This window comes from Anopheles nili, chromosome 2 (assembly GCF_943737925.1).
Source record: "Anopheles nili chromosome 2, idAnoNiliSN_F5_01, whole genome shotgun sequence".
In the NCBI taxonomy this organism is placed as follows: domain Eukaryota; kingdom Metazoa; phylum Arthropoda; class Insecta; order Diptera; family Culicidae; genus Anopheles; species Anopheles nili.
In genome coordinates this window covers 67,051,086-67,061,206 of record NC_071291.1, presented here as the reverse complement: position 1 = coordinate 67,061,206, position 10,121 = coordinate 67,051,086, and the positions used below count along the sequence as shown (strand labels likewise).

General features: G+C 46.1%; 2 protein-coding genes across 2 annotated transcripts; one reads left to right on the top strand and one right to left on the bottom strand.

Moving 5' to 3' along the window:
• The first annotated feature begins 719 nt into the window (after window positions 1-719).
• Window positions 720-4,205, top strand: LOC128731722 (exportin-2). Its single transcript, XM_053824855.1, has 6 exons — window positions 720-804; window positions 939-2,742; window positions 2,812-2,903; window positions 2,980-3,286; window positions 3,355-3,522; window positions 3,599-4,205. Exons 1-6 carry the CDS (start codon window positions 720-722, stop codon window positions 4,059-4,061), a joined length of 2,919 nt encoding a protein of 972 aa, XP_053680830.1. The 3' UTR covers window positions 4,062-4,205.
• Window positions 4,206-5,669: 1,464 nt separating this feature from the next.
• LOC128720177 (tyrosine-protein kinase Shark) lies at window positions 5,670-9,561 on the bottom strand. The gene is made up of 5 exons (XM_053813831.1): window positions 9,465-9,561; window positions 8,907-9,391; window positions 6,503-8,834; window positions 6,258-6,429; window positions 5,670-6,179 (listed from the first exon to the last, which is right to left on the bottom strand). The coding sequence occupies exons 1-5, from the start codon at window positions 9,538-9,540 to the stop codon at window positions 5,747-5,749; spliced, it is 3,498 nt and encodes a 1,165-aa protein (XP_053669806.1). The 5' UTR covers window positions 9,541-9,561; the 3' UTR covers window positions 5,670-5,746.
• Between the last annotated feature and the right edge of the window lie 560 nt (window positions 9,562-10,121).

The window sequence follows — 10,121 nt, the reverse complement described above, 5'->3', positions numbered from 1 at the left end:
GTCAGCGCTTGGCCACAACTTGTTCGAGTGCCTCGGTAAACCACCAGTTGGGAAAATTGCTCTCAAGCTTGGAATGTTTGTTTGCAGTGGTTATCCCGTGCCTATCTTATTTATCGACATAAACAATTATCAAGCCGACAAGACCGCGTTTTTTCGGACGCCATGTGACAACATCCATTTGACAATTATATTGACCACAGATGGAGTGTTGAATTTACCACGTTTCGTTGTGCGGGAACTTGCTAAAATTACGTTCTATCTGTTTGTTATCCTGCAAAGAAATTAAAAAAAATTAATTGTAAATAAACAAACATGTTGCGAATAAAAAAACTGCAACAAACGTCTCTTTGTTATTTAATGACCGAATCCTAATTCAAATGTAACGGAAGGACGATTATGGTGAATTTGAGTAATGTCACGATTGCTCTCCGGGGTTCAGTTGCCATTAGCAAAAAATTGCGAAAAGTCACACAAAAAACATCAACCGCCGGTCGCTGTTTGTTTGCCGCTAACAAATTAGGGAAAAAAGGAAACATCATACGGTTTACATTCGCCACATTCCTTTGCAATCGTTTTTTGTAGGCAGGTTCCTTAAAAAATACGTGAATAAAGCACATTTACTGGTGTGCTGCAACTGCACCGAGAGCGCGCGTCACACAAGGCACTGCGGCGAGGACGGCAAGTCTGGTCTTTGTGTGACTTTGCAATTCTAAACGAAAATGGAGATCAACGAGAATAATTTTGAGCGCCTAGCCAACTATCTGCAGCAGACGCTCAATCCGGATCCGGAAGTACGACGGCCAGGTAAGGCAGTTTTCCGATAAGCTGCTGACTAGTATTCCTTGTGTCGCGCGGGATGTATCACAGGACGAATCTGCAGGGGTGTTTCGTTTGCTTTTAGTATTTAAACGCTATTTTTTACACTTTTTCACTTGCAGCTGAACGCTTCATTGAAAGCATCGAAGTCAGTCAGAACTATCCTCTGCTATGTTTGCATCTGATCGATCGACCGCAGGTCGACATGACAATACGGGTGGCGGCGGCGATCGCGTTCAAAAACTTTGTTAAACGTAACTGGGGGTTCCATCTGGAAAATGATGGACCGAACAAGGTGAGCGAATCGGACCGAACAGGCATCAAGAATTTAATAGTTCCGATGATGCTAAAATCCCCGGCTGCCATACAAAAACAGCTGAGCGACGCGGTTAGCATCATTGGAAAGTACGATTTTCCCACCAAATGGCCTGAGCTGATTGACGAGATGATTGAAAAGTTTGCGACGGGAGATTTTCACGTCATCAATGGCGTGTTGCAAACCGCTCACTCATTATTCAAGCGCTACCGGTACGAATTCAAATCGCAAGAGCTTTGGGAGGAGATCAAATATGTGCTCGATAAGTTAGCGAAGCCGTTGACGGATTTACTGCAGGCGACGCTCGGGTTGGCTGAAGCTCATGCAAACAACGAGGAAGCTCTTAAGATCATTTACAACTCGCTGGTGCTCGTGTGCAAAGTGTTTTACTCGCTCAACTCGCAGGACTTGCCCGAGTTCTTCGAGGATAATATGGATACGTGGATGAAGGCATTCCACGGTTTGCTGACAATTGACGTTCCCTGTTTGAAGACGTCAGATGATGAGGATGCGGGCGTCCTCGAGCATCTACGGTCGCAAATTTGCGAGAATCTCTGCATGTATGCGCTCAAGTACGACGAAGAGTTTGGTCCCTACATGCCGCAGTTTGTGACGGCCGTCTGGGAGCTGCTGGTAAACACTGCCATCCAGATGAAGTATGATTCGCTCGTCTCGAACGCGTTAAAGTTTCTCAGCACCGTAGCAGACCGATCCCACTACCGGCACTTATTCGAGGATCCCAACGTGCTTGCGAGTATCTGTGAAAAGGTCATCATTCCCAACATGGATTTCCGAGTCTCGGATGAGGAGCTGTTCGAAGATAACCCTGAGGAGTACATACGTCGGGACATTGAAGGCTCGGATGTAGAGACGCGACGCCGTGCGGCCTGTGATTTGGTTAAAACGTTATCGCAAAATTTTGAGGCGAAAATCATCGAAATCTTTGGTCAGTACCTGCAAGTGCTGCTAGCAAAGTACGCCGAAAACCCAGTCAACAACTGGAAGACAAAAGACACGGCAATATATCTCGTAACGTCAATGGCGTCCAAAGGACAGACGCAGCAACTCGGTGTCACGCAGACATCGGAGCTTGTTCCGTTACCACAGTTTACTCAACAGCAAATCATACCTGAGTTGGAGCGAGCCGACCTTAACCAGATGCCGGTGCTAAAGGCGGACGCCCTCAAGTTTATCATGACTTTCCGCACTATTCTCGGACCGCAGATCATCGTAGCGACAATGCCACTGGTGGCCAAGCACCTCGGAGCGGCAAGCGTAGTTGTGCACACATACGCGGCTTGCACAATCGACAAGATCCTTACGATGCGCGGCCCGGACAAGAAGGCGATCGTGACGAAGGAGATGTTGTCGCCGTTAAGCGCCGAGCTTATTGCGGGATTATTTGCCGCAATTACAGTGCAAGGCTCGAACGAGAACGAGTACATCATGAAGTGCATAATGCGTGTGTTAAACACGTTGCAGGAGGCATCGTTGCCGTTCATGATAGTCGTGCTTCCACGGTTGACCGATATTCTTTCTACTGTTGCAAAGAACCCATCGAAACCACACTTTAACCACTATCTGTTTGAAACGCTTTCGCTTTCCGTCAAGTAAGACACGATTTATCACGTGTTTAAAATCTTGTGAATGATGGAAATCCTTCCTCTCTGTCTCCACAGGCTCGTTTGCAAAGCCGATCCGAACGCTGTCAGTTCGTTTGAAGAAGCGTTATTTCCCGTTTTCCAAGGCATTCTGCAGCAGGACGTATTGGGTAGATATACTCTCTGATGAACGTCATTTTTACTCATTTGTTTAATTAATAATGTTCTATAATCTTTCCATTACAGAATTTATGCCCTACGTATTTCAGATGTTGTCACTGTTTCTAGAAATCCGTGAAGGCAAGAGCTCCATTCCGGATACCTACCTCGCTTTGTTCCCGTGTTTGCTCACGCCGGCCCTTTGGGAGCGTCCGGGAAATGTGACCCCTTTGATCCGCCTGCTGTGCGCATTCGTGCGTCAAGCATCGGCACAAATCGCGGCCGACGATAAGCTGAACGGTGTACTTGGCGTTTTTCAGAAAATGATTGCCTCCAAGAACAATGATCATGAAGGGTTCTACTTGATGCAGAATTTGCTTCTTCACTACCCAGCGTAAGCATCATTGAGTTAATTATGCTAGCCAATTTGCTAATTTTCCTTGCAATTTTGTAATCTTTCAGCGAGGAGCTCGGCCGAAGCATGCGTCAAATCTTCTCACTTCTCTTCCAACGGCTAAGTTCCTCGAAAACGACTAAGTTTGTTCGAAGCTTTATCGTTTTCCTCTGCCTGTATGCGTCGCGCGTCGGTCCGCAAGCGCTAATGCAAATGATTGAAAGCATTCAAACGCAGTATGTATTATGTTCAGAACTGATAAGTTCCTGCTTGATTTTTCAACGATATTATATTTTTACCCTTTTGTTTTAGAATGTTTGGCATGGTACTCGAGCGCGTGTTAATCCCGGATATCAATAAAGTTTCTGGAGAACTGGAGCAAAAGATCGTATCCGTCGGCATCACGAAGTTGCTGTGCGAGTGCCCGGAAATGCTTGTTGAGCCGTACGTGAACTGTTGGCCGCAGCTGTTGCAGACGGTGGTACAAATTTTCGAAATGCCCCCTGACGAGTCAGCCATCGATGGTGATAACTTTATTGAAATCGAAGACGTGTCCGGCTACCAGGCTGCATATTCCCAGTTAAACTTTGCGCAATCGAAACCAACCGATCCGTTGCCGGATGTGGGCAATGTGCGCCAGTTTTTGGTGCAAAATCTTGGTAAGCTGGCGCAGGCAAATGCGGGTAAGGTGGGTAAACTTATTGCAGCATTACCGGCCGCTCATCAGGAAGCGCTACAAAAATATTGCGCTCAGAGCGGAATCCAGATTGCTTAGGAAGGGATAGAAAAATAGTCTTGCTTCACTGAATTAAGATTAAAAATGGGATACATTGTATTGTTATTTGCGTTTTTTATTCATTTCTGTAAATGCATTTCGTTTACCAGTGTATTTGTGTGGCACGAGATGGCCTTGCGGCAATTCAAGTTGTATCGCAGACAGTATGTGCCAGATAAATTGTAATAAATCTCGTAAAATCAACTTTAGTGTTGTACCGAACAAGGTTTAATGTTTTACGTGACTATTCGAGAAAGACAGCGTGAAGTTTGTAGTATATGACAAATTACAATAGATGCAAATAACTTACTCTGTAAAAGAATAGTTACAAGAAGTATTGAAATTTCGTATCACTCAATCCACCCACCGATCTGTACCACCCATCTTTACATTGTCTTTCGGATCAATACAAAAAGTATCACACGAATCAATGATTATTGGTTTCTTACCTGTTTACTACTGACTTGGCGTTATTATAAATCTGCTTACGTTTATCTCGACATGTATGAAACGTTATATACGACGTGGCCGGGCTCTTGGCAAGTGAAAGAAACTTTTATACACTCATTTGTACATCCTGTCTATGATCGGGATGGGCTTCCGGTATGGTATCAAATGATAACTAGAACACTTGCACATTTGAAGCTAAAGTTGTGCCTCTTAAACTGTTCAGTTCGACTACAGGATCAATAGATGTTAATAATTTACGTGCTTCATCGTTGTAAATTTAGTAAGACAAAATTAAATCCTACATAGGGTTAGTTGCGAAAGAGATTTTTTGTAATAAATTGTTTTGTCTACACAATGTTTGTATTAGAAAAATTAGACCGCCCACAGGTGGGTAATGCAATGAGAAAAGTGCATGGGTGTGACGTCAAGAGAATGACTCGCAAAACTGGCATGATATTTAACGTGATTTAATCATAAAACATCAACAGGATTGAATGTGAATGCAATGCAACGTGTGCTACTTATAGAAAAATGGTGTTCTTTTAAATTTCGAGAGGAATTCTCACGCTAGGTGTGTCAATCCTGATTCATCCGTAGACTAGCACCGTTTATTAAACTGCCATCCTTTAAAATTGCACAACATCTAACAGCCACGAGAGCAAACATCCATGATGCAAGAGCATGGCACCTTGGTTATATATGACACTACGTTTAGCACACGTGTATCCATATGGCCAGAAGTCGTTTTGTTTTTGAAAATCGTTCATCTAGGGATCTACAAGAACAGCTAGTAACTAAGTCGCGAAATCACCTACTAGAAAGAAAGATCAATAATGACTAAATGATCTTACATCTCTCGACAAGCAACTGCTTTCAAAACTTCTGTTCTGAAGCACTGATAAAGTACTCCTGACACTTCAATAAATACCAACAGCAAAACAGAAGCAACATAATGAAAAAAAGCACTAAATGCGGAATGATTGGTTTAAAACGCATAAAGAAATAAATAGTTTAGATGTAAAACCGAAAGAATCGAAACACAACCACTGTCAAGAGGATCAATAAAAGTAAAACTAAACCTAAACAGTCAGTAATACTAGAGGAAATTGCCCTTGCGGCTAGTGTACCTTGTTTTTCAAGCGCTTCGGATACCTGAAAGGCGGTCTCCTATCACCTATGGAAGAGCAACAATGCACTTTACCGGGAAGAAGAGTTTCTTATTTCAATCGTTTTTTTTAGTATGACCCTGGCGAGCTCTGGTTGTTGCCACTCTCATCAACTGTTGAAGTGATGGTCGAAGCGGTTGAAATGCGAGTTGCCGTGGCGATGGACGATGCGTTTGCATTAATTTCACTTCCCGTCCCAACAAGCTCTTGCAAGTTTTGGTATTCGATGTCGTCGGAGAAAAAGCGATGCAGAAAACGGAAGGTAGGTCGCTGCTTTGGGTTGTACTGCCAGCAGTTGCGCATTACCTCGAACACCTTGTCCGGGCAGGCGTCTGGTTGTGAGAGCCGTTGATTTGCCTCTATCAGATCTATGACGTCAACGCCCTTTAGATCGTGGTAGGGTGGCGCACCATACGAGAACATTTCCCAAAGCGTCACCCCAAACGACCAGACGTCGCTGGCGTGCGAAAATGTACCATAGTTGAAGCTTTCGGGCGCATACCTGAGAGGAACAAAACACACATGTAGTTACGAGTTGCTTGTGCTAGCCGATTTAGGAGCTTGTTTAGTATTTACTTACCACTTGATAGGCCACTTGCCTCCCTGACTAGCTCGGTAGTATTCTTGCCCGGCGCCAATGGCACGTGATAGCCCAAAGTCGGATATTTTGGCCTGATATATGTTCGCCAGTAGAATATTACGGGCCGCAAGATCTCGGTGAACAAAATGTTTCTCCTCCAGGTATTGCATACCTATAATCATTTGTAAGCAGAGTACATGTCCAGTTAAGACGACCATGTGTTTCAATTTCCACGATTCACTTACCACTTGCTATTTGTGCGGCCCAGATCATCATCTCGTGGTTTGGGTTGACCTTTTCTTTGTACTTCGTAATGTACACAAGCATCGAACCGAGCGATATCAGTTCTTGCACCATAACTAGTGGAGGTCCTTTACATATGCCAATCAACCGCACGATGCAGTTATGCCGCAGCCGTATCATCACACTAGCTTCGCGTAGGAAATCCTTCCTTTGGAGGGGTTCCTGGCTGTCCACTAGTTTCTTGATTGCCACCGGAACACGACCCATGGTCGCAGTGAAGGACTTGTTTGAACAGACGTCCAACGGCCAGGGTTCCAGATAGCCCTGGTAAACGTAACCAAACTCGCCCCGCCCGAGCTTCGTATCCGAATGGATGCACTCCTTTGGGATGAAGTAATTCGGACCCTCGGGAGGGGCCGTGGAATTCGACAGCGATTGCTGTTGCTGAAACATGGCGAAAAAGACGCTCTCCCCGCTAAGCACACTCGCCCGGCTGAACGAGGACTGGTTCGAGTCGAGTCGCTCAAATAGCTTGCTGGCCCGCATTTGGCCGTTGGGACTCGTCGGACTTTGGCATTCCTCCACCGAGACGCTGCTAAAGATTGGTACGTTTTTCGTCATGATGTAATTTGTGGGGGGTGCGCGTACCGATTGGCTACCGGGAGCCGTTTCATCCGATAAGACATTATTATTCACGACGTTGCTAGCTGAAGCGTCACCGATCGTCCTCGGTGATAATGGTAGCGGTGCTTCAACAAAGTAAATCTCTTCACCCTCCGTATCGGGCAATCTGTTTTGTTGGGACGGATCGTCACTTTGCGTGAAGTAATCCAGCACAGTCGACTCGTTGTTATTAACACTGTCGAGCACGGGTGAGGACATTTTAGGTGGAATCGCCGGTGGTAGTTCGCCACTATCCCTATCGAGTAATTTCGATGATACGACCATCGATGACGGCGTGGTAACGGTCGGCGGCTCGCCAATATCGATATCTACAATCGCACAGTTGTTCGTAGGAATCTTGTAAATATCGTCTACTGCGGCGCAGCTCGCAACGAGGTTGAAATCGGAGGAAAACTTTAGCTGCTGCAGTAATTTCGAAGGGCTTACCGTTGGTTCGATCGCAGACATACTGCCACCGACGGTAGATTCCGACGCTATGCCCGTATCAGGTTCACCCTCGGGAGACTTAAGCTTCTGTTTGCTCTTGCGCAAGCTCTTCATGCCCTCAATAAACGTTTTCTTCCGTGGCGTGCTTGCATTGTGGTTGTTTGGCTTCCCTTTCTGCTCGTCAGCACTCGGCGAGAGTGATGTTTTTGGTGTGAGATGACGGGGCGCTTCAGGTGCACAGCGATCAGGGCTGCGATCGAACAGGCCAACCCTGTTCATCAGGAGCATCGCATCGTTTGGCACGGACAGGTTCCTTGTCGGTGGTCCTTGCCCCTTTGATGGAAGGTTAGCAGCAGTGTTGGAGGGAATATCGCTCGATTTGCGAAACATGCCCGTCAGACTCGAAGCTAGTGTGGCTCCGTTTGAGTGGTGTGACGTTGCGGCAATGGACAGAGCACCATATGAGTGCAGAGCAGGTGATCCAGCGACACCCTCTGTGGAAGCGCGTTGGATTCGGTTTTTAGACTTTGGTATAGTATCAAACCTCGGAATCGGTGGCTTAGGGCCGGGAGTCACCGGGAATCGCAAATTTACCGGCAGCCCGTCCGAGAAGCGCATGTAGTGGTCAATCAGATGCTCAAGTGAGTTCATGTATGGTCCTTCGTCAATGTACAACCAATCCTGCTGCCGCTGGATAATAAAGTGCTTCGGTTCGTTATCGTACAGCATCGTCAGCACGTCCACATTCTGTTTGGCCGAGTAGCGCACCAGGTACGTTCCTGAAGCGGACTGTTCGACTCCATCCTGAGAGCCAATGTTTTCTTTGTTGGTATCGCGCTCTAATTGCTGGCTATGACCCAGCTTCGCCTGCAGCTTGGCAGAGAAATTCTTCAGTTTGTCAATTGCCGCTGTTCGCTCGAGTGTTCCGTGGTACCATAGATCACGATGGGTCTGTGGCCTGGATGGCTCGTACGCGTTCAAAAACTCAACCACCTGATAGTGTCCTCGAAGACGGGCTAAATCGGACGGCATTTCACCGAAATTTGAGCGGGGCCGGTGTGGCACACGGCGCCGTAGCAGCTCTTGAATTGCATCAATGTTCCCGTTTTCGGCAGCCTCGTGTAATGGAACCCATCCTGTTTCGCTGTTCCTTGCTTGAAGATTTGCTGAAGCTTCCACCAGCATCCGGACCATCTCCAAGCCGTTCTTTTTTGCGCAAGCATACTACAAAAATGGTGGATATTAATATTTGAATAAAGGCAATAAAAGCGTTCTTATTGACTAGCGAGGACTTACATGTAGCGGTGTGTTACCCTTGGCATCGCGACTGTTAATGTTCGCGCCACGTTCGATCAGCTTCTGCAAAATTTTGTCATCCGCATGCAGACACGCCAAATGCACTGCCGTTTGGCCATCTTGATTCTTCGAGTCTATGTTGCGATATCCGCATTTCAGTAACTCTGACACGACCGTGTAGTTACTCTCCTTTGTCGCACGGTGCAGGAGATTCGTGGTACCGTGACTGCGAACGTCATGCGGCGGAGGATCGTTCCGACAAATGACCTGAAGCCGTGTCACCAGATTACCTTTATCCTTTTGATAGTGCTCGATCAACGAGTCTAGCCCGTGGATCGGTGTGTGATCGTGAATGGAAAAGAATGCATCGTCGCCGTGGCGCCGGATGGCATAGTGTATCACTTCACCCTTGAACAGCACCGACAGCACGTAGTCACCTTCGGAGGATGAGCTTTCACGCACCAGAAACACCCCTTCACCACCCTCTGTAAGAAAAAAGAAGATGAAGTTAACAAATGCTGATGGAGCCAAAATGTGCTGTGTGAAAAAAACTCTTACTTTGTCGCAATATCTCTTCCGCGTCTTCGCGAGATATTTTTCCATGAAACCAGCATAGATTCTCCTCTCGGTTCATCCTGAGGATGTAAGACTTTGTCTGAAAGCAGACGTAGCAGAAAACGTAATTTTTGTAGCGCCATAAATAGGAGCAAAATAAACAAATTTAATTGGCTCATATTATTGATGAATATTATGACATTCCATTCTTTTTTCACCCACTATCTGTAGTGCAAATAAGATAAAGGGAGGCAGCAAAGAGTGCTACAAACAGGTTGCCCACCCGATTCCGGTGTCTTTATCACAGGAACAACTCGGTCGCGCAGTTATTGACCGTAATTGTCGTTTGGACCATGCGCAGCACCTCAGACGTTTCCTACTCTTCTCGCTATTAGCGAAATAAATGCATGATCTGTATGATGTCCCCTGGCCACGCATTACGGAGTTTTGCTTACCGATTGTACGCTTTGTTATCGCACACTGTTTTGCTTTGTTTAGCTGGCACAAACTAATCGGAAGCCACTAGACATGCCCAAATAGCGATATCGATCAATATCCTCACCACCAGTTTGATTCGTTTCGTCCTACGAACGCGCATGCACAAACGATTTCAGTTACACCAATCAACCATTGCCACCTTTAACTCGGAAACAACGCTTC

Excerpts from the sequence above, each read along its gene's own strand:
- LOC128720177 (XM_053813831.1), bottom strand. The coding sequence starts at position 9,540 with ATGAACCGAGAGGAGAATCTATGCTGGTTTCATGGAAAAATATCTCGC. Across the intron at positions 9,392-9,464 it reads GGAAGAGATATTGCGACAAA|AGGGTGGTGAAGGGGTGTTT; the intron begins GTAAGAGTTTTT and ends TTTTTCTTACAG. Across the intron at positions 6,180-6,257 it reads GGCAAGTGGCCTATCAAGTG|GTATGCGCCCGAAAGCTTCA; the intron begins GTAAGTAAATAC and ends TGTTCCTCTCAG.
- LOC128731722 (XM_053824855.1), top strand. The coding sequence starts at position 720 with ATGGAGATCAACGAGAATAATTTTGAGCGCCTAGCCAACTATCTGCAG. Across the intron at positions 2,904-2,979 it reads TCTGCAGCAGGACGTATTGG|AATTTATGCCCTACGTATTT; the intron begins GTAGATATACTC and ends TTTCCATTACAG. Across the intron at positions 3,287-3,354 it reads TTGCTTCTTCACTACCCAGC|CGAGGAGCTCGGCCGAAGCA; the intron begins GTAAGCATCATT and ends GTAATCTTTCAG.